The sequence below is a fragment of the Haliaeetus leucocephalus genome, unplaced genomic scaffold (assembly GCF_000737465.1).
Source record: "Haliaeetus leucocephalus isolate CR32 unplaced genomic scaffold, Haliaeetus_leucocephalus-4.0 Scaffold722, whole genome shotgun sequence".
In the NCBI taxonomy this organism is placed as follows: Eukaryota; Metazoa; Chordata; class Aves; order Accipitriformes; family Accipitridae; genus Haliaeetus; species Haliaeetus leucocephalus.
This window is the reverse complement of record NW_010973158.1, coordinates 2,889,584-2,913,402: the sequence shown is the minus strand read 5'-3', so window position 1 is coordinate 2,913,402 and position 23,819 is coordinate 2,889,584. Positions and strand designations below refer to the sequence as shown.

Sequence of the window (23,819 nt, the reverse complement as noted above, 5' to 3'; positions counted from 1 at the left end):
TTCATTATGGCTCTATGTTTTTCTCTTTTTTATAAGAGCTTTATCTGTTTTTTGTAAATTCAGAATGTTTTCCAGTGTCCATAATCAATTATATTTTTAAGGTGGAGTTTCTAGAAAAGCACCTAATATTATGTAGTGAGGATATGCCATAGCTTTAATAAAAGGGCACTTTCATCTTTTCAATGATTTTTTTATTTCTCTTCTATGCTAGCATTTGCTTGCATTATTTTAACTGTCTTTTATCATTGACTTGTCTGTAATGGTGTCCCAGTTGTTTTATTCTGATAAGTTACAGTGAATTTCACTGCAGCTGAGAAACGGTTAAAGATTCCACAACCCCCCAGCCCCTAGTACTCATTACCTTGAATTTGACTTTGAATTTATTCTGCCATAGAACTTTTTTCTGGCTGCTGTAATCCCTGAACTACAGATAAAACAAGTTGTTATCCAGTGTTATTTTTCAAAACTTAGCTATCCAGAAAGAAAAGGAAAGTCTGAAAAAATGATAGTTGTTAAATATCTGATTTACCAGGTAGAAGTATAAGAGCAGAAAACGTATGCAGAGATCGTCTAGAAAAGACTATAATTCTGTTCACTAAAGTGGTAAGTAAATTCTCCATTCAGTTACTGAATAGTTTGCCATTCTGGAGGAGCAGTCCCCATTCAGATATGTATGTGCCTTAAAGCCAATAGGTTTCAGATCTTTTAATAAATGGGAGGTAATGCAACTTAAAGCTTCTTTGTTATGAAATATATTTTTTAAATTTTTTTGAAAAAAAGGGTATCTGTTTATTCATGCTGGCAGAAGTTGTAGGAGTGAAGAATACATTTCCTTAGCTCAAACAATTAAATGCATTTCATAAGTAAATAATTTAGCTAGGATTTTGCTCAAAAAAGAATACTGGAATTTTTGCTAAAACAAATCCTAGCATCAGCATTGATGAATAAAGAAGAGATAAACTTGTCATCCTGTCTTTTATAAGTAGTTAGATTGCTATTTCTAAGGCCCTGTTAGTTCTACTGGATAACTGGCCATTTTTAGTTTATTGAAAGAAAATGTAACAAAAAACTCTCTTACCCTCTGTCTTTTGTATTATATAATACATTTGGAGTTGTCAGCTAATTCTGTGCAGCCATTAGTTGCATATATTATCAGAAGGTATTTTTAGCATTGTCACTTGCTCTGTTTTTAAAAGATGTAAAACCTACAGAATCCGTGTTGTTTTCAGTTTCTATTTTGGAGCCATGGGTCTTATTTAAATATTCAGCCTAATTATAAAAAGTGGGAGGCACCTGTCAGTTTCACCAAAATTGAACTGGAGGTGCTCTGACCCAATATTTTTAGTCTTTGTCATAGCACTTCTTACTGTGAACTAATAAGCAAAGTATGTGAGGCATGTGCATCTTTTTTCATACACCTGAAATTAAAATACACTTTAATAGATAATCTACCACCTGTAGAAATTCAGATGCAAGAATTTAGGCATTTTTGCAGTAGTAGAGGAGACTAAAGGAATTGACAAGTGCATTCTAGACCACTAGTAGGAAAAGCTAAGCTGAAGAAGCAAAAGCTCGTACTGCAGTAGAGGGGGAGAAAAAAAGAATAAAAAGTTATTTCCCTCATGCCTCTTTTACTTACAATAATTCTTATAGGGATGAATTACTTGCTAAAATGTTCAGAGTTTTAAGTGTGGGTGATATGTTTTATATGCTCTGTTGCTAGCAAGCTGGTCTAAGTTAAAATGGGTGTTGTTCCTTAAGCATAAAAAAAGGTAGTTTTGAACATGAATCAAGAATTTCAGGGCAAAATAATGCTTCATTAACCATTGATACTGATCCCTACCTAATTTACTGTCTGTGTTCAGTTTTCTTTTCTACAATTTTATATAAATTGGCACTTGTTTTTGATAACTAGTTTATGAAAGCATTTAATAAGACTTGCACAAAAAGTGAATTTATTTCTCTTTCTTGCTCTTCTACTTCTTTAATTTTTAGCTTTTGGACTTCCTGGATCAACATCCTTTTTCATTCACCCCTTTGATTCAGAGGTCATTGGAGTTTGCTGTAAGCTATGTTTTCACTGAGGCTGGTGAAGGAATTGTATTTGAGCGGTTTATTGTACAGTGCATGAATCTCATTAAGATGATTGTAAAAAATTATGCATACAAGCCATCCAAAAATATCGAAGGTACTGCTGCTATTTACTAAAACCATTTTTATATCTTGAGAAACATTTTGCTAGTTGTTCCAAACAGTAAAACTCCTTTAAGACTTTCTTTTGAAGCACTTAATGTTTTAATAGTTAGTAATGTATGCGTCTGTCTCTATAATGATAATTCTTATTTTGATGATTAAAGCATTAATATATATAGACATTGGCTTGCTAAAGTAGTTCTAAATACACAAGGAACATGAATATCTCTTTGTTGATTGTTTTAGTTTTCACTGAACCAATTTTAAAAAATATTGAGGTATGTAATTCGGTTTATTTTCATCAAATGGTTTGATGCATCTTTCCCTTGAGAAATATTTGGGAAAATGTTTGGGTTTTTTTTTTTTTTTCTGTAATTAACTAATACCAGTACTCTGAAATACAGAAACAGTGAATTTGACATGCAGTTGAATATAAAGCAGTTTATATGTTCTGCTTGGTCGTACTGTTTCATTCTGAATCTTCATACACTGCTCTGTGTACGGATAATGAAAAATATAATTGAACTGTATTAAAAAAACTAACTTTCCACTTTAGTTTGGCATTTGGCAATGACTAGATAACAATAAGCATTGGAAAAAAAGTTTCATGAGCATACTGGTATGTGTCAGGAAGATTACACAAACCCAGCATTTAAAATTCTTCAAAATATTGTTATATTTCAATGTTACTCCATTATTTTATAATACCTTAGAATGTTCTAAATCCACTGATTGTTAACAGCAATTTCTACTTGCAAAAGTTCATAGTTGTATTTGAATTTTTGAAATAGAAATGTGGTTACTTGAGACAAGAAGAATATAGCACATTCTGATAAAAGCTATAGCACTTGACTTTTTGAGAACTGGGTGATTAAAGAAAAATTAAAATAGAAAATTTATTTTTCTTAATTTATGATATATAGCATTTGTGTTGGTTGTATAGCATACAGTACTTGGTTTTATTGCTGCTTTCCTTAACCAGTATTAAATCCTAAAAATTCCATGTTTTTTTTAAGATTGTATTTGGATAAACACTCTGAATAGGTATAAATGAAACTTTCTTTGGGTTCTATGTGTTTTTAAATTCAGTAATGCTAAATAAAAAACCCAATCAACAAAACCAGCAGGTAAACAGTTTTTCTTTTAATCTACATAGTAGCTGAAAAGCATTATAAATACTTTGTGAAGCCCTAATGACCCTTCAGTCTAATTGTGCTGTTAGAGAACTCTCTTAAGAGTAAATTAATTTGGGAATTCACCTTGCTTAAATAAAGTATACTACCTGAAAGTCTGCAATGAAAATCTGCCACAAAAATGTATTTGTTTTTCTCTGAGAAGAATTTCTTATCTATTGATTTCTTTCTAATTTTACTAGACTACTGTTTGATCATTAATCCACTTAATTGTAATTTGGAATTTTCTGTGTTTTATTTCAGATAGCAGTCCTGAAACCCTTGAAGCACATAAGATAAAGACAGCGTTTTTCACATATCCAACACTAATGGAAATATGTAGGAGATTAGTCACCCACTATTTCCTGCTGACAAAGGAAGAATTAACCATGTGGGAAGAGGACCCAGAAGGCTTCAGTAAGAAACATGTTGTGTAGTTGGTTGCACTTTATTTAGATATTGATAGTAGAGGTTCATATCTGCATTGCCTCTACAAATTGCTTACTGCAATATTGGCTGTTTTATTTTCTGCAGTCTTGTTACATGGGCAAATATTCCCTCTAGAGATTGTTTTCATAACAAGAGATTTCTCAGTACTCTGATACCCACATATCTAAATACTAAACTTTATTCAAACCATAGCTGAAATAATACTTTTTCCTTTTCTTTGTGAAATAATAGCTGTAGAAGAGTCAGGAGGAGATTCTTGGAAGTACAGTCTCAGAGTAAGTCTTTCAATTTGAAACAAAACCATTCAACATTTCTGGATGCATTTCTTGATAGTCTTGTAACCAAGAGATGATATTTGGTAGAAAGATAGGCTTGTGCTTTTCAAAAAAATCTTTAAAGAAATTTCATTAGAATTAGTATAAATTAACTTTGTTCCTTTATCAATGTTCAAACATGCTGAAATACACTGGAAACTATACAATTCATATTTTAGGAGGGAGGGAAAAGGAGTTTGCTTCAGCATTTGTATTGTGTAGTATCTGATGGTGATTAAACCCAGTAGAAGTTGTCTCTTCTTTAAACCGATAACTGGTATTATCACTTATGACTTTGTTAGTAGACATGATGAATGAAGAATGTTTCGGGTGCATCTATATTAGCATTTTAGTTCAGATCAAAAGTATGCTGTTGTAATGAATCTCCCAGTTATCACTGCAGTGGTTTGCTTTGCAGGGAGATCTCAAAATTTATTTGCTGGATTACTTTCATTCTAAAACTAAAAAACCCAATCCCGTGCATCTAGTGTGTTCCAAGTGCAAAAGGGTATTCAAAATCTAATCAAATCCAGGAGCTAATCCAAAAAGAAACCATGACATGCCTACAGTGTGGTCACTGGCTCCTCAACACCAGCTATTTCGCTCCACAAATCCATTGTCCTACTGCAGAACTTGACTGATATAGATACAGCCATCAAACTCTAGCAAGAGTTAAGCATACTGTATAGTACTAAGAGTGGTATAATAGTAATTTTGCTACAGTATATTGCATTTTAAATTATGAACTTTGGTGCGAGGTATTCAGCACTTAAAATCTTAGCGTAAAATGTGTTTTAATTGCCCTCATTTTGATAGGTTCTAAAACAGATGTTTTAATTTTTCAGCCATGCACAGAAGTTCTTTTTATTGATATTTTCCATGAATATAATCAGACTCTTATCCCTGTGCTTTTAGAAATGGTTCACAGTCTACAAGGTAAGTTCTTTAAAAAATAAATGAACTGTAAAATGTAGAATTCTTTACATTTGCTTTTGTCAACCGTTACAACAATTCTACCTTGTTTCGTATAGTGCATTCACTCTGTGTTTTTGAAAGGACATGTTAATATTTTAAAAGTATTTCTAAACCTACCATAAGGAAAATGCAATGTTTACCTAGTAAGAGGAATTCCTAAGGATTCTTTACTTTTTGTCATAACTATTTTAGATGACTGACAAAGATGGGGGCATTTTTACTTTCATGAGGTTTCAGGCTTTCTTGAGAATGGTCAACAAGCTTTATAAATTCTGTAGGTTGTGTTTTACCGGGAACTTCCTGTTCAAATGTTGCAAGGCAGTTTATGGTAATTCTGCTGTTTCTCTGCAAAAATCCTGGGGAAAGAAAAAATGTTAGAAGAAAAAGTTCAAGTTATGCTGTCACTTTGGAGAGTCTAGAGGACTTTCCAAATCTGAAGAATCTGCTTTAGAAATTTAGTGGTTTTCTGTATGAAGACTGCAGTCTTCATAGACTGAGGAGTGATTCAAGTTTTAATTCTATTCTATGATTCTCTGCCCCCAAACTAAGTTTTGTAGTGGCCTTGAAAGACAATGAGTGGTAGCTGCTGCTTTGTTTTCCCTGTCATTTCAGCTTAGGTTGTTTCCCCAGGTTGTATCTTACCTGACTTAAAATATTTTATATTTGAACTTACCAGAACAGATCAGTACGTCCTATTAAATAGAAATAAATACTCATTTTCTGAGAGTGGCTTCTGACTTCACAGAATCTCTTCATAAAATACTTTGTGTACGTAAGTTTCAGGATGGCTTGCTGTGCTGTGATACTGGGAATGGTAAAAGGTTCCTTACAACAGGGTTGACAGTTATTTTGTCTTCCAAGAATTATGGAAGTTAGTACCTCTGTGCTAAGAGGTACATGTACACTTTTCTTTTCTCCTGAAGCCCCTAGTAGCCATTTCTGGATGTTTTCAACCTGAGAGTTACTGTTGGAAGTACTAGATGATATTAAGAATTCATTAATTCTTAAGATTTTAGAAAATCTTTACTTAACGCATTTTAAGTACACATGCACGCATGTAAGGTATATAGGAACTAGGTCTAGGACTCTCAGAAATAGTATCATATGGTTGATATTTATCAGCAATTTGCAGGTTTTGAGTCTGTTCATTTAAAATACATGCTTCTGACTTGCATGTTGCTGTTAAAAATATTCAGCTCTGAAGTCATCAGTCAAAAATGGGATATGAAAGCAGAGATTTGATTTTAGTATATTCAACTGAAGAAAGTATCAAAACTGAAATAACTGAACTTGTGAATAAAACAAAAATAGCAAAGCGATCTTAATTCACAGCATACTATTTAAAGTGTGTAAGTGCAAAGTTGCTTGTGTTCTTTGTTTTAGTTATACTTTTTTCTTTATTTTAACTTTGTCTTGTAGGATCTACCAACATGGAAGATACCAGTGCCATACTGATTAAAGATGCTGGTAAATTAAATTTTACTTTACCTTTAAAGTAACAGAGCTGCTTTTGTGTATGTGCTTGACTTCTTAAAAATTATATGAAGAATTTGCAAGATTTTTTTAAGACATTTGGGAATTAGGATCTGAACCCTGTTTCTTCTTTCACTTGATGTCAGTCTTCACTTTTTGAAATGCTTTTGTAAAAATATGGCACTTTTTCCAAATTTTTTATGAAAAAAACCCTTAGACAGTCTCCCGTATTGTCCTGTACTTTCCTGTCTGCAAATAAATGAGCTACAGTGCTTCCATGGAGATACTGTCCATTTTACAAGTGAGGAGATTTTATGGCAAAAGAAAAGAATTGTCTAAGACCTCTGATGGAACCATTCTTGATTTTAGAATAAAATCTTCATTGTTCTTACGGCTTTTAACTATTTTCAAGAGTTTGGATTTTCTTCTGCAATACCTTTTTTACTAAAATTTCTTCCAGAGTTCCCTTCACCATGGTCTGATAATGTCTTTCTTCAGAAAGATGTGCTTTAGTTTTGTTTTGTTTATTACGTTCAGGTTATCAAAAATGTTTTTTGAAACTTAGTCTGATTATTTAGTATTAAAAATTGAACATTTAAGCAAACAATAAGCATAACTATTGTTTTTCCCCAGTGTATAATGCGGTTGGACTGGCTGCTTATGAACTATTTGATAGTGTGGATTTTGATCAGTGGTTTAAAAATCAACTATTAGCAGAACTACAGGTTTCTCATAACAGGTAAACATCTTGGTTTGCTATGCCTTTATCCTTTAAATATGAACTGTTGATACAAATCTGATGATATACAATGTCTAATAATTGCAGACTTGGAAAATACTCAATATAATAAACACATCCACTAAATGAGCAGAGGTATGAAATACATATAGATAACTGATACAGTCACAGAAGTGACAGTGTTCCTGGCAGTTTATGTTTAAATTATGGTGTGGTGGATACTTCCAGGGTTCTGTAAAAATACTGTAAGTCTGTCCTCCTGCATATATTTGAGTTGACTAAACTTTCTCAGGACATTTACCTTTGCTCATTTAAAAAAAGATGTTTAGGCCTCCTGAGACCCCAGAGCCCTTTAGACAGCAAAGTTCAACTGAAATCTGTGGGAATAATCTCTGTAAAACTGTAGCTTAGCCAAAATAGTGCTTTATTCTTCTCTACTAGTTTAAATACAAGCCCTCTAGCACTCTTCAATTAATTTTGCCAGCAATAAAGTGGGGAAGTAAGGATTTGGGTTGTGTTGTAAAATGTGAATGATTGGAGGCTGGTTCTACATAAAGAGCCCATCTGCCGTGGGTTTTCCTTCTCACCAAGGTCCCTGTCACTGGGATGGCCTTCACATGAGTACCTTTTTTGTTTAGCAGCTATCACAGTATTTTGAAAGATCAGTTTTGGCATCTTGCCACAGACTGTCCATCTCTACAACTGACTAGAAGACAGTGTTCCTCCCTGTTCCTCAAACTGTCCCACTTCCCTCAGGGGAAGTAGTGACTGCTATTGTACATGCTAATCCTCATCAGATGAGTTCCAAATCACCCTTTGACTCTGAATAAGTATGTCTTATTTTTCTCATCAGAGTCATTAGCAGTGACCCTAATGTCCTTTGAAGAATTTTACTACTTTTTTTTCACATTTGCAGTTCATCTTACCAGACATAATGGGTGTTTGAAATATAAACTAATTTGTTTGCTAATACCTTTCAGAGCCACTATAAGTTGTAGTTGATTTTCTATAATGAGTTGCTAGCCAATTTCTTTAATTCCCAAATGCCAGTTATGAACACTTTTTTTACAAATACAGTTCAATTTCATGTAGAGTAGAAGATCCTGCTAAACTTACAAATACTAGAATGCTTCTTTTATTACAATATACTTTTTAAAACATTAATTATTTACTTTTGGTTGTATAACCTTTCTTCAGAGTCACAGAATAATTGCCACAGTTGTTTACCTGGTGTTTCCTAATGTTTTTATTCTTTCTCATTAGTCTTTTTTTTTTCCCCGTAAGATTTCAACTTCATCTTGCTACCTAGCAGTGGCCAAGTATTCTAATGGTTAGGGTAAATGTCAGAAGAGCAGGAAAAAATGAAAGATCTTGTATATATTATTGATCCTTTGTTGTGCTGTACCAGCACCAATCTCTGAATAAAGCTGCCATGGTATTCGTAGCACATGCTGGCTTTGGCATTTTTATGCTATTCATCCATATAGCATAAGTAAAACTGACAAAAGTCTTCTACGGTTGAAATAGATGTATTTACAGTTGGTAAGACAGCTACCTGATCATTTAGTTGACATTTATGATGTCCCAGGATGAAATTCCTGTGGGGACAGAAGCTTGCAGTAGAAGTCGTCCAGAAGTTTGAAGCCTTTTTTGCTTGAACTGCTTCTACTGCCAGCACCATTGGAGACCACCAATGCAACAAGGGAGACAGTGTTAGTAGTATGAATGGAGTGCTGCTTTAATGATGCTTCAGGAATACGTATGCAGTTCAGATAAAGCAGATTGGAGGGTACGATCTGCTGTCCTGCAGAATGTCCCATGGTGATTAGCATGCTTATTCACAAACTGGTTCATGTTTGGGAACACAAACCTTTGTGTTGTCAACATTGACATAGTTTGGTGTGTTTTGTTTTCTTTGAATGTTTCAGTGTCTTTTGGTAGTGAGTCTGTCAACCATGACCATACCAGTAGGAGAAATATGGAATTAATGAAAAATATTCTTAAAGACTTTTAGAAACATTGCATTGCCAAATTTATCACTTTCCATAATATTTAGTTTTGTACTGATTAAGGAGAAACTTTTCCATAATATGAAAATAGTTTACTGAGTACAATTTTTTTGCATTAATTCAATCTTAAAACAATTTTTCCTGCAGAGAGAGAAAGTATCGATGTGACGCTTAGTACTCTGGTATCAAGTAAGATACTTTTGACTTGAATGTCTGAATGCTGTCCAGACTACTTAAAGCTACTGTCCCATGACTATTGCAATAGAAGCTATCTCATTCTGGAACGTGGTCACTTTTCCCATGTGAGCTTTAGGTCCAGGAGGCTCAATCTGCTTGTATTGAGTCAGTGTGTGCTCTTAGTGTAAAAGCTAACGAAGTTCTAAGAGGTGAGCTTTTCCCACAAGTAGTGTCAGCAGACGGATATGTACTTAATGTCATGTCATTTAAAACTTTTCTTTATGTGATAGTGGTTTGAAAACTGTCCAATACGAACCTTAAGAAAAGCCTCTTAGTTTTGTAGTATTCTGATTTTTCCAAGGTTATCTGACATGAGCATTCAAAGAATAGAAAAAGTTGTATCATCACAGCTTCTGAAATAGAAGGATGTGTTAGTAAGGCAAGGTCTTGTGCAAGTCGTGCTTCAGCATGGATTGTTCATTCTTCACTGCCAGTCAATAAATCTCAAGCAATACTGGAATGTTACTCCTCATTAGCTTTGTGTTCCAGTTTAATGAACTGCTGTATATATGCTACTTCCACAACTTTCATGTTCTCTGAAGGTGTGCTTTGTTAATTATCTCATGGTTATGGGAATGTTTAATAAATCGCATTTATTAAATGTAAAGAAACCTCAGTAACTTCAGTTTAAATTGCTGTCTTGATGGCTTGCACGGCAGAAGTTCATCAAATGAAAAACACATTTAGGATAAGGCAAAATAATTCGTTAGTTAAAATTCTGTGAATAGGGTTCCTCTTCCCTAACATTATATGTCTGCAAGTTAAACATTTAAATCTGAGCTACTCTTCCTGATCAGCTTTTACAATCAATGGAGAAGAATAGCAGCGCTATGGAATGCTTTTCTCAGTCATTATGTTAGGCAATTCAGCTCGTTGTTCTGGTTCTTACTTCTTCCCATTGACACTAAAGCTGTTTGATTTGTGCTCTTGTTGCTGCAGTGGTGCAAGATTAGGCGGTATCAGTTCTTCCTAAGAATAGTTTTAGACTGGTGACATGAAATAATCTGTCAGTTGCTGTAATGCAGTACTTAAGTTAGCATTTTTAAATTGTATATGACCTAAAATTTTGAGCATAAAAGGAATGTCAAGAAAATTGCTAGAAACAATGGTGAAAGCGGTAGACACCATTGTGGCAGTAATAAATGTGAGATGTATTTTTAGTTTCTTTTATTGGTGTGGTATGTGCAGAATAAACTGTGTCTCTAGTGAGACCTTCAAGATACAGTCATTTAGGATGAAAGTCATCTTTTTCAGACTAAGTTGGTATTCAGAATTTTGATGAAAAAGCTTTCTGTACCAAAGTTCTAAAGTTGGTCTTAACAAACTACATCTTTTAATAATTGTTTTGGGAATAATGTTTTCCTAGTGATTCTTTGATTTCTTTTTCATCAAAGTATTCTAGAACAGCAAGTATAATGAGTTAATGAGTACAATTTTTTTCCCCTACTTTTAAAGATACAAACCAATACGCAGACGAGTAATTTGGCTGATTGGACAGTGGATTTCTGTAAAATTCAAATCAGACTTGAGACCTGTGTTGTATGAGGCAATTTGTAACTTGCTTCAAGACCAGGACTTAGTGGTAAGTATAAATCAGTAATGTTTTGGATTACATATTTGTTCTGTAAACACAAGTGAAACATAAATACCATACCTTGTGTGAACTTGATTGAGAATTTCATAACGTCATACCTTAAAGTCTGTTGTGTCTTGCAAAAGATAACCTGTTGGGAATTGTGGGGGTGTTTAATTGTGGAGATGTTGAACAATAAGGTCAAAGACATGAAACAAGCTCTTAAGATGTTTGCTAGTGATGACTTTGGTGGGAAAATGAATGGCAATAGCAGTAGTCTGTTTTTTGTAAGAAAGTTGTGAAGTGTCTTGAGATAAATAATTTATAAACAACTGAACACTTTGTGTAGATAAAACAGGGTTATTCTGTGACTAGTCCCTGCAGTATACAGTATTACTTAAGTATCAACATAGTTATCTGCTAGCAGAATATGATAAATGGCATTGGTTGCCAAGCTGATTGAGTACAATTCTGTGGTTTTAAGCTACAATTTCAGTTTACCAGCAGGTGAGGTTGAGTTGAGAAGCTGGTTTTGCAATTGCTTCTTTTGTTTTTATTTTTAAACAGACCTAGCAGCCAACAAATAAAACAAACCTAGCTAGTTTGTTAGTTAAAAATTAGTAATTGGCAGTCATCAGTTACTTCTGTGATTCCAGACAGCTTTAGCAGAGCAGGATGTGTTTCTGTGTCAATGTTGTGACTGTTTTCACTTAATGCTTTCTGAGCATTTGAATACCTGCAAGGGAAGAAGATGCTAACTTGCTGAGTTTATTTGATTCTGTGCTTTTTGGGTGATAGCAAGCCATGAGATAATCCCAAGTTAAACTCCTTCTCTATTGCAAGAGTTTTTATCACAGGCTAGATATCTTCCTATTTAATTCTTTCTTGACCTTCATGAAGGTTTTGCTGGAGTAGTTTCTCCAGATGGTACCACTTTAGCAATGCCAAATAAAATTAAAGGATACTAAAATGAAAGCAATTGAAAATGTTTGAATTGAAGTAACTACATTTCTTAGAGGATGACAGAACTCATAGAATGATGCAGTTGCAAAAACAGCAACTGATTTGATATTGTTAGAAATTATGTTGATAATCAAAATATTTAATGGACATATGCGTGATGCTTCTTGACTTTTGTCTTTCAGGTCCGTATTGAGACAGCTACAACACTGAAGTTAAATATCCTTTTATTGGCAAAGCTGTTTGATTAGTTCTTAATTCACAGTTACTGGAAAATAAACAATTTTAAACTTACTACCAAATTCTTCATTATAATTTTTGTGTATCTGTGGTATCTTTGCTCAGTTGAGTCTTGTATCCATCTGCAATCTGTATTATTTTTCCTTAATGGTTGTCTACCTGTTGATGACTTCGAGTTCAGAACTGACCAGTTCTTACCGGTAAGAGCATCTTATCCGATAAGCAGATAGATCCATAGAGGAAAGCAGGAAAAAAATATTTTCCACTTTAATTTTAAACCAGGAAAAAATAATTTCCAATTTCATTTTAAATCACACTATTTAGTAATCAGTGTGTGTATGTTTGGGGGTTTTTTTGTCTTTATAGGCCAAAATATGTAAAAACTCATACAGCTGCTGTTAAGGTTACTAAAGTGCAATATACAGGCAGACAATTCAAAAAGTACTATGACTATTACAAATTTCTAGTGTTGTGTTTAGTACTATATATACTATGTATTACCAGATGCTAAGTTTCTTCATGCTAAGACAACATGAATGATGTCCTTAACAAATACGTCTCTACATCAATGTGACTTTCCAGTATGCCTGTTTCACACAGTACTTTCCAACCTGCTGTTTCACACGCATATTAAATATAAGTGTGTGGTTAAAATAGTGCCTTAAAAACATAGATTTTCTTGGTCTCCTATATTTGTGTTCTTTACAGTGGTCACTACTGTTGTCAATAAGTAAACAATGAAATATTAGGTATAAATGCAGCAAAGATTTATTTTGATCACTCAAATGTAGCAGGTGCTTTTTCTTCTCATTTCATTATGACTTCCGTGTTAATTGCAACTTTCTTGAGAACAAACAAAGAAAAATGTAGAGTGCATCTACACTATAAACATTGGAATTGTTTAAGGTGTCTTTTTCAGTTCAGTAAATTTTATCTACTGAACCAAAAGCTGGAAGATGGTACCTTTGCTTTGAGCCTAACAAAGTGCTCCTTCTGGAGAGATGGCTTTCAGCTTTATAGTATTTTATCTGTGAAGCCATGTTTAACACTTACCAAAACATGAAAATTATTTATGTTCAAACTGATCACGTTTGAACTGTTACATAAAAGCATATCTGAATTTTTTTATCTTGTTTAGGCAGTGATTGGCTAGTGTGTGTTTTTCCAAATGAAACTGTAACATTTTGCACGCTTCCTAAGTGTCTTTCAAGGTTCATAGATGTCTTAGAGTTGTAAGGATACAGGAGAATCACCAGTTCATGTCACTAGTTGTATTTTGGATGGTCTAATCTGTAGTTGTTTATTTTTCTTTTAGTATCTGGAATCCATGTTTACACTGCTTTTTCAGCTGCTGCAGGAAGTAACACAATGTGACACCAAAATGCATGTTCTTCACGTTCTGTCTTGTGTGATTGAAAGAGTCAATATGCAGGTATTTCTTTACAGATTTCAGTGTTAGCTTTGTACTAAGAACACACAGGAGGACTTGATGTTTTTGGCTTTTATGAAAATAGTAGAAAAATGTCATTGATTAATAGACTGGTTATTGTTATGGTAGGTGCCTGCATTGTTTGCAGTACTTGGATCTCTAACTTTTCAGGTCTCATTTATCTTTTGTGTAAAATGTTCTTGCTCAGTTACTATTCTTTATTTACTGTCTATTTTTTGTATTGACTCATCTTTTAGAGTACAGAAAGATTTTCACTGCTTATCTTACTACATTTCTTGCAATTGTCTTTTTTAATTGTAATTTATTCTACTTATCTTCTATCTGAACTAGTATTTTATTAAATCTTAAAAGATGTTTTTGGGGACAAAATGCTTCACAGTCCTACAGACTGTGCAGTTAAACTTGTAATCTCTCATTGGCACTGATACAGATCACAATTGCCTATACAGCACTCTGCGTAACTGCATGAAAAGTTTCAAGTTCCCATTATGAATTTTCACTACTTCCTTCTTAGTGTTAAAGTATATTCTTCAGCTTATACATGAAGAAATTGAAGATGTTTTTGCAGAATTAAAAAAAAGAATTGTTGACTGCTCTTGTCTCAGGTTTTTTTTTGCGGTATTACTGTATTAAGGACAGAGATAATGCATGGTTTTGAGTTGATCTCCTCTTTCTACAAGTAGTCCTGTCTGAGAGCCAGATTAAGCTTTCCTAATTGGCCCTTGTAGGAAAAGTCAACATGGCAGCAGATTTCCCTGTGTTTTAGATCAGCTAGAGAAGCAGCAGAAAAAACAAATTAACAAAGAACCTTTGAGTCTGTTTAGGTTAATTCCTAATTAAATACTATAGAAGACAGATTAACCTTTTAGTATTGTAGAGTATCATAGAAAAAATTTAGGTTGGGACAAACCTCTGGAGGTTATGTAGTCCAACCCTTGCTCAAAGGGTGGGTAACTTCAGAGGTTATTCAGCATTATTTTTTTTTTATGGGAACTGGTTTTGGTTGTCTTAAAGGATGACATTATTTAGGAATCCTGTTTAAGTGAGGAATATATTAATATGAAAGTATCTCTGGTTATCAAAATAAGTATTTTTTCTATTTACTACTTAAGCCTGATTGCCATGCACAAACATTACCATAAGTAATATATTCTTTTCAAACCACTGTGCAGTCAGGAGTTACTTTAGCCACAGAGTATGGAATATGGTGTTTTAGGAAGAGGGAAAGAGGAGTAAATTAAAGCAAACCCTATTTTTACTTTGACAAAAGCAGCTCTTAAATATTTCAGAAATTATGCTTGGGATAAATTAATGGCCTTGTTTTTCACACATTAAGAAACAAATTTGTGTCCTGAACTTCAGATACGACCATATGTAGGATGTTTGGTTCAGTATTTACCACTCCTTTGGAAACAGAGTGAGGAGCACAATATGCTACGATGTGCCATTCTAACCACCCTAATCCATCTCGTCCAGGTAAGGGGTCAGAATCATAAATGTTGCCAGTATCTCCTACAGTTCTTTCTCCGACATGTCTACATGTTCTCTGTGTGTGTGTGTGTGTTTATATGCATATGTATATAGATATAGGTAAAATTAAGGTATGTTTTGGTTTTATAGGCTATTTCTAAATGTTTTCAGTCTTACAGTAAAGACATGGTTTTCTGATAGTGGAGTTAAACATGGCTGATGTTAAGCACTTAACTGTTTTGTTTCCAGGGGCTTGTTCAGTAAAAGCAGTTCTGTAGGCAGATTTGCTTGTGTTCTGGAGGGTTTTGGTTTTGTAATCTTGGAAATGAGCCTGCTTTAGTGACTTTATAGTCTACGTGAAAGAGCTTGTTCTGGCTTCCTGTATTTCCCAGCTGACATTAGGAGTGTCGGTCTTTTCTTGCAGTCATTGTGTATGGTTCAGACTTGATTCTGCAGTGTAGCACATCTGTTTCCCCGTTGCTTGCCATTCAGCTCCCAGGGATGTGGAATTTATTTTCTTTGCAAACTTTCTGTGAAGACAAGTCATTTTTAAATCATAGCCCAAGATATGGGCCACCACAACAAGTTTCACTTGGCCTGTTCTTTAAATTTGCATTTTAATTCAGATTAGTGTCAAATGTTCCTTGTTTAAATCATAACTTAAGGTTAATGTCTCCAAGGTGGTGTTGGCATTGACTAATTGTGATGAGTCATCTTTTTTATTTAGAATTCCAACCCTTTTATTGTTACCATTTTCACCATTACCTTTCTACTGCATAACCTCTGGTACCTATTATGTCCTCTTGCAATGATTTCTGCAACCTTTTTATATAACATAATGGAAAAAATAGCTTATTTCATCCCTTCTTAAATTTCCTAGCTTTTCTGATATTAGCTTCTGCTTTGTTCGTATGTTACATGAAACAGATAATAGCAGCTCTGAGCTGCCTGCTTTGTTATGTAACTAATTTGCATCACATGCTGTTATTTGTATGTCAGTCTCCTTCATTTTTTTCTTTTTTTGTGAATTTACTATGCTCATTATTTTCTTTTTAGCTATACTTGAATATCTCTGCTTTTTAATGTCTGTTTTAAAATGAAATGGTCAGAACTATTAAAATATCTGTGAGCTAGGGACTACTATCACCTTACCTTTGTTTGTGACTGTGGCTTCTAAGTGCCATAAGTGATAGTAATACCAAGAATAGATGTGAACATAGTGATTCTCAGACTGTTGTTTTTCTGTAGATTTTTGTAGGGTTTTTTTTATATCTGTGTGTTGTAGGGAACTTTTCCTTTCCAGAATATATTGCTTGCATTTATCAACATTAGGTTTCATTTGCCTATATTTGTTTATTTAGCCAAGTTTGGTTAGTTCACTTAGTATCTTGCAGTTCTCAAAACTGAAGAAATCTGGGTAACTTCTGATCTCAAATTTTGCCATATAACATTAATAGCTATGTTGACCAACTTCGTATCTAAAAAGAAGTTGCAGGTAATCTGTAGTCAGATGAATGAGTTTTGACCTTTTAGAATCATAGAATCGTAGAATCATTTAGGTTGGAAAAGACTCTTAAGATCGAGTTCAGCCATTAACGCTGCCAAGTCCACCACTAAACCATGTCCTGAAATGCCACATCTACTTGTCTTTTAAATACCTCCAGGGATGGTGACTCATCCACTTCCCTGGGCAGCCTGTTCCAATGCTTGATAACCCTTCCTGTGAAGAAATTTTTCCTAATATCCAATTTAAACCTCCCCTGGGGAGAAGAGACCGACACCAACCTCACTACAATCTCCTTTCAGGCAGTTGTAGAGAGCAATAAGGTCTCCCTTCAGCCTCCTTTTCTCCAGGCTAAACCACCCCAGTTCCCTTAGCTGCTCCTCATAAGACTTGTGCTCTAGACCCTTCACCAGCCTCATTGCTCTTCTTTGGATGTGCTCCAGCACCTCAATGTCTGTCTTGTAGTATCTGGGGTGCAGCCTCACCAGTGCCCAGTACAGGGGGACGATCACCTCCCTGCTCCTGCTGGCCACACTATTTCTGATACAGGCCAGGATGCCATTGGCCTTCTTGGCCACCTGGGCACACTGCTGGCTCATATTCAGCCGGCTGTCAACCAGCCCCCCCAGGTCTTTTTCTGCCGGGCAGCTTTCCATCCACTCTTCCCCAAGCCTGTAGCACTGCATGGGGTTGTTGTGACCCAAGTGTAGGACCCAGCACTTGGCCTTGCTGAACCTTGTACAGTTGGCCTCAGCCCATCAATCCAGCCTGTCCAGATCCCTCTGTAGAGCCTTCCTACCCTCGAGCAGATCAACCCTCCTGCCCAACTTGGTGTCATCCGCAAACTTACTGAGGGTGCACTCGATCCCCTTGTCCAGATCACTGATAAAGATACTAAACAGAACTGGCCCCAGTGCTGGGCCCTTGGGAACACCACTTGTGACCGGCCACCAACAGGACTTAACTCCATTCACCACCACTCTTTGGGCTCAGCCATCCAGCCAACTTTTCACCCAGTGAAGAGTACACCCTTCCAAGCCATGAGCAGCCAGGTTCTCCAGAAGAACGCTGTGTGGAAACTGTGTCAAAGGCCTTACTGAAGTCCAGGTAGACAACATCCACAGCCTTTCCCTCATCCACTAAGCAGGTCATCTTGTCATAGAAGGAGATCAAGTTGGTCAAGCAGGACCGGCCTTTCATAAAACCATGCTGGCTGGGTCGATCACCTGGTTGTCCTGTATAGGCCACTTGATGGCACTCAAGAGGAGCTGCTTGAGTGGTTTTGATTCTTGATGGTAACTCGCATCTCTTCCCTATTTTTCCCTAATTCCTCTAGAGGCTTACTGTAATACCTTGGCAGAGAATTTTGAAAGCCTATAGAAATTATTAGCTGCTTGCTTTATCCAGAGTTCGTTAAAATTAACTGAATTTCTTACCAGTGAAGGAAAAGATCTTGGTATAATTAAATAATCCTGGAACTTGAAATATCTAGAAATATCTGCTGTTGGCAGCAAAAAGGCTAATAAAATGCAGTAGGTTCCTGAGAAAAGATTGACAAATAGAACAGTACATGGTTATATTGCCTACAGAATCCATGCTATTAAGTACTTCTTTAATATGGACTATATGCCATCCCACCTTCTCCAACCCCTACTACATCTCAAAAAGATGTCATAAGACTAGCAAAGATCAAGATCAGTGCTCCTAGGATATAGGGCAGTATCCATACAGGAACAGACTGAATATGTAGGCAGTCTTGAACTTGTGGTAACACATGGCTGAGAGGACAGTATTGTAGAGGTTAACAGTGGAAGGAAGATGGAAGGGGAATGACTAGACATTACAAATACAGGGAAAATTAGGGTTCTTTAAAAGTGGAGTTAGTTCAAACAAAGACAAATTATATTTTCACAATAAACAAATTTGGAACTTCTTGTTACTGGCCCATGTAGGTACCAAAAATATAGGTGGACACAAAGACATTAGACAAATTTATGGAAGATTCCATTTCTTTTAAGGCAAGTTTGTTTAAATAAACAAATAATTCCACAAAGAAGCCTTAACTTAGAAACATCATGTAATTTTAAACTTAACATTTTCCAAATACAGTAATTATGCAAAAGCAGCATTCAACTAGCTTCAGTTCTCTTAAGTAGTAATATTACAAAATAGTTCCCAATTTAAGAATTCCATTCCTTTTAGGATTAGTTTTAATTTATGATTTGTTTTGAAAATAGTTATCTTTAGCTCATTTGTAAAAATTGGGTTTTCTTATTAAATGATTGCTGAAAAAATTCTTTACTCTGCATTCTTGGGAAGATATCTTTGCATATGGCTAATGCATCATTTAAAAAAATAAATCACTGTCATCAGTCTCTGAATATTTGTGTAGCAACAAAAACAAACCCTTCTCTTGGTTCTTTAGAATATGTCAAAAGATTTAGTATGTAGTAAGGTCCAAAGAGTAATTCTTTTCCTGATCTTTAAAACACTTTTTTCAGTATTTAATCATTTAGTATTTGTTAGAGCTGTGACTTTTCCCAGAAAGAGAATAACCAGTTAATGTTTTTAGGAATGTGTATTGTTTATAACTTTTTCTTGCAGACCATTTATAAGCTGCTTTTTTCAAAAAAACTTACATAATTTTCTCAAGACATGTTGAGAGAAAGCTCAAGAGTGTCAGACTATTTTGTTGTTCTATGAAATGGATGCAAGTTCAGCCTTTGATATCTTGAATGCATGTTTACAGTATGCAAATAGAACAGCATCACAGATCTCTTTCAATGCTATTCTTGAAATGTTTGATTTTGCAATTTTTAAAGTATTGTACACTTTTTATTTACTTTTATAGGGACTGGGAGCAGAGAGCAAAAATCTCTATCCTTTTCTACTTCCAGTTATTCAGCTAAGTACAGATGTTTCTCAGCCTCCACATGTCTATCTTCTGGAAGATGGTTTAGAGTTATGGTAATGTTCTTTGTCAGTTTCTAATTTTTAAAATGTTATTTTTGTATCCCCAGATGAAAAAAAAAATATTTAAAAAGATTTGACTGTAGTAAGAATTTATATGTTCTTGTTATCTTACATTGAGATCATCTGTGTCATACCTTTTTTCAGAAAAGATGAGGTTAGGAAGTTAATGAAAGAAACAAAAATAACTGAGTAGGTAATCCATTTTCGGGCAGTTCATATTGAGATACAGTTCTGTTGTGATAAGGAACAGCAAGACACAAAGTCTAGACTCACAATAATGCGCATGCTAAACTAACAATTTTATGTGCTTGGCTTTGGGAGCACAATAAACCACAGATTTTCAGAGCTGGTTGCTGGAAGAGATTGCAAGTTTACAAGGATAAAATGCAGAAGTTATCTTCCAGATCTCAAGCTATTTGGTGACTGAACATAAAACAAGAAATGGCACTGTGATCAGTTTGCCATGAGCCTAATTTATTTGGTTTTGGGGCAGCTGACACTCTATGAGGAGGAAACTGTTACCTGGACCAAATTCAGCACATCTTTCCTGCATAATAGGCATATATTGAGTTGCCTTGAAATAGTGAGGGATTCTTTTGATCTAAGTTGTAGATGGGCATTTGAATTACAAATACTTAACATACAAATGATCTGTTCTATGTGCAGCAAAACTAAGATTTATAATGCTGGTGGGGCAGCAAGTTGAAGTGCAAGATCTTAACAGAATTTAAGACAGGGGCCTCCTTAATGTATCAGTTTAGTACCTTTATATCTTCTTAATAATACTGATCTTGAGGTTGTTATTCTGATGCCTACGCAGAAGAATGGTATTTTAAGATGTCCTAGAGCATCAGAGGAATCTGGATGGAGCTGGCAGAGACAGCTTGGACTCTAATGGCTTTTGAACCAAGGGCAGGAGAACAGCTAAGATACTTTACATAATCAGAAAAGTTAAAGACAATAATCCTACACCTACGATCTAGGAACAAACTGGAATGTGTTGCTGTGGCTTTAAGTATGAATTTAATTTACAGCTACTGTTTTCAAACCTCAGGAATTTTAAATTGTTACAAACAATGTTGAGCATATAGTTATGCTTTTTATGTACGGTAATCAATGCATCATTTCAGACCTCCAAAAAAAAAAAAAAGTAAAGGTTTGAGCTGGTTGCCATCACAGCTGTTCCTATGAGCTGTAGAACACTACATGCATTGTCCTTACACCATGAATATCCCTCTCTACCCACCTTCTCTGAGTTCAAGTTGTGTACTTAAACATTCTCATCACTGCATTTTGGAGGTTACGTTGTCTTTATAAAAAGCCAGTAGCATGTTTTTCTTTTCCTACCTTAGCCAGACCCATGCCTATACTGATGGGTGTCTTGTAAGGACTACTGCTGCACTTGAAATATGCTTCAAGTAATTGTTACACATTATTTAAGGATCATATAGATGGTTACTAGAAGTTACAATGTTTTACATCTGTCGGAATGATTGCTCAATGTTATTCATAGATTATATGAATATTTTGCTTAATGTATTCTTAGGTTAGTGACATTGGAGAATAGTCCATGTCTTACACCTGAGCTCCTGAGAATATTTCAGAACATGTCTGCACTTCTTGGTAAGTCTTTAACTAATAAGATTTCTGGTTTTTTTTTTTTTCCTACTGCTTGTGTTCATGCATTAAGTAATGCTGCTGTGGCTACAGGACCTAAGGGGGCTTGCAAAATTGTAACTATTAAAAAATGAAAACCAGGTTTTTATTGTTTCACTTTCCCATCTTTAATATTTGTTATCTACTTACCCTGGTTCTCTTTTTTTAATAAGTTGAAGCTGCTTTGTACCCAAAAGATAAGACGAATTTCAGTTTATAATTTCAGAGGGTTTTTTAAGAAGTTCCTGAAATTTAACACCAAATGTGCTGAATTTTAGTGATACTGATTATATGGAATATTTGCCTGTTCTGCCTGCAACCAGAATGTTTTGTAGTCTGAAGAGTTGAAGGTTCCATTATTAGCTTTTCCATTATTTGGTTAGTAACTATGTAGGATGTTTTCAAACTACCTAAATATGTCTCTAAGTGTATCAGTCAAGCAGCACTGAAATTAAAAGCTGTAGTTTTGCCTGAGTTGTTGACAAAATACAAACTTATTAATGAGGTTTAAGATTCAGTGCTTAGGAAATACTGATATTTGGGGTGCTTTTGCTTTTTTGATAATTAAAAGGTTTATAAAAATTTTGTGGTTTAATTTTATTATGTAAAGATGTTTTTGTTTAATGAAATCTTTTGTAGGTTGTGGAGCTAATACAGCAAATTGATTCGGTTTTTAGAGGAATGTGCTTATAAAATTGCAGAAGTTAGCTTTTTAATTGTTTTCAGCATTTAATGTTTTAGTTTGACTAAACGTCAGTAGAAAGTTAAATCACAGTGGGTAGGTGGTGCAAGATCAAGCCTTCTCTTACTCGTCTGTGTATACTAGATCTCTAATGACAAAACTGCTCAGGAAAGTAGTGTTTTGTAGTGGTTTTAGTTTTTAACTCCAGAGCTACCTCTTAAGTTTTGTAGCTGCCAAATACTTACTATTTCTATTCATTCATGTCTACACACCTACCCTTCCTCCTTCTTCTGTGTTAGCAGTAGATAGTATTGGCTACAGGAAGCTTGCACTATACAAATGGTTGTGATTTTCGTAGTTGTGTCATACTGCCAATCTGTTTGATTTAAATTCAGAAATACTCTGTATTTATGGCGTGTTTACATTTGCCACTGCTATTTTCTCCCCACCCTGTCCTCCCTAGTCCTCATGTGGTACTTTTCAGGGAAGAGACGAGGATGAATGGAAACCTTGGCATACTCTTTGTTGTGGTTTAACCCCAGCAGCAACTAAGCACCACTCAGCTGCTTACTCTCTCCCCACCCACCCAGTGGGATGGGGGAGAAAATCAGGAAAAGAAGTAAAACTCATGGGTTGAGATAAAAACGGTTTACTAGAAAGAAAAGAAGAAACTAATAATGATAATGATAACACTAATAAAATGACAACAGTAATAATAAAAGGATTGGAATATACAAATGATGCACAGCGCAATTGCTCGCCCCCTGCTGATCAATGCCCAGTTAGTCCCCAAGCGGCGATCCCCCCAGTTTATATACTGGACATGATGTCACATGGTATGGAATACCCTGTTGGCCAGTTTGGGTCAGCTGCCCTGGCTGCGTCCCCTCCCAACTGCTTGTGCCCCTCCAGCCTCCTCGCTGGCTGGGCATGAGAAGCTGAAAAACCCTTGACTGTAGACTAAACATTACTTAGAAACAACTGAAAACATCAGTGTGTTATCAACATTCTTCTTACACCAAACTCAAAACCATAGCTCTCTGCCAGCTACTGGGAAGACAATTAACTCTATCCCAGCTGAAACCAGGACAGTATCCACCCCTTATTCTATACCATTGATGTCATACTCAGTTTCCATACCTTCAGTTACACCCCAGTCAATCATCATCACCTTTTCTGTCCCTTTGAGATATATAAATTATATATATTTATATTTATATATGTATACACACACAGAGATATCATTGCTTGAGTTTATGGGTCGTGCTCATAAAACGTTTGTTGAGTTCATTTAGTTCCCAGCTCTGGGCTCCATCTGTCATACCAGTTTTTCTGGGCAGGAGGGATGGTGCAAAGTCCTCAGTTGGCAGAGCAGGATTGGGCTTCAGTGCGGTGTGACAAGCAGGTCATATTGAACACAGCAGGAGGATAGTGTGCACCATTGGATTGTTGCATGCTGGAGTGAGTTCTGGTTCCATCACTACTGTGCTTCACTGAGTTTTATCACAGTTCATTCTTGTTTGATCTAAGTGATTCTTACTGTAGTACTATGGATATAGCATAGAACAATTATAGTAATGATAACATACAGTAGCAGGGTTATATAGCAACTAATATCATACAGTTTAATTCTGGCTATTTTCACCTAAAATCAAATCCCCTTGAGGCACACATCGGACTTCCCCATCTTTTTGCATCACCCACCAAGTGCATCCAGGTCCTTGAGCAAAAGCAATCCCACGAATGGGT

The 23,819-nt window shown here is 35.3% G+C and overlaps 1 protein-coding gene across 1 annotated transcript in view; it reads left to right on the top strand.

Annotated features, from left to right (window-relative positions):
• The window catches only part of IPO11 (importin 11), a 111,516-nt gene that overhangs the window by 35,968 nt on the left and 51,729 nt on the right, over positions 1-23,819 (top strand). Inside the window, exons 11-24 of the mRNA XM_010580539.1 lie at positions 533-603; positions 1,996-2,188; positions 3,630-3,782; positions 4,047-4,090; positions 4,975-5,065; positions 6,524-6,571; positions 7,211-7,316; positions 11,018-11,144; positions 12,281-12,314; positions 12,495-12,535; positions 13,651-13,767; positions 15,148-15,261; positions 19,611-19,726; positions 21,279-21,355. Of these exons, the coding sequence (XP_010578841.1) occupies positions 533-603; positions 1,996-2,188; positions 3,630-3,782; positions 4,047-4,090; positions 4,975-5,065; positions 6,524-6,571; positions 7,211-7,316; positions 11,018-11,144; positions 12,281-12,314; positions 12,495-12,535; positions 13,651-13,767; positions 15,148-15,261; positions 19,611-19,726; positions 21,279-21,355 (1,332 nt within the window). The remainder of the gene's footprint in view (positions 1-532; positions 604-1,995; positions 2,189-3,629; positions 3,783-4,046; positions 4,091-4,974; positions 5,066-6,523; positions 6,572-7,210; positions 7,317-11,017; positions 11,145-12,280; positions 12,315-12,494; positions 12,536-13,650; positions 13,768-15,147; positions 15,262-19,610; positions 19,727-21,278; positions 21,356-23,819) is intronic.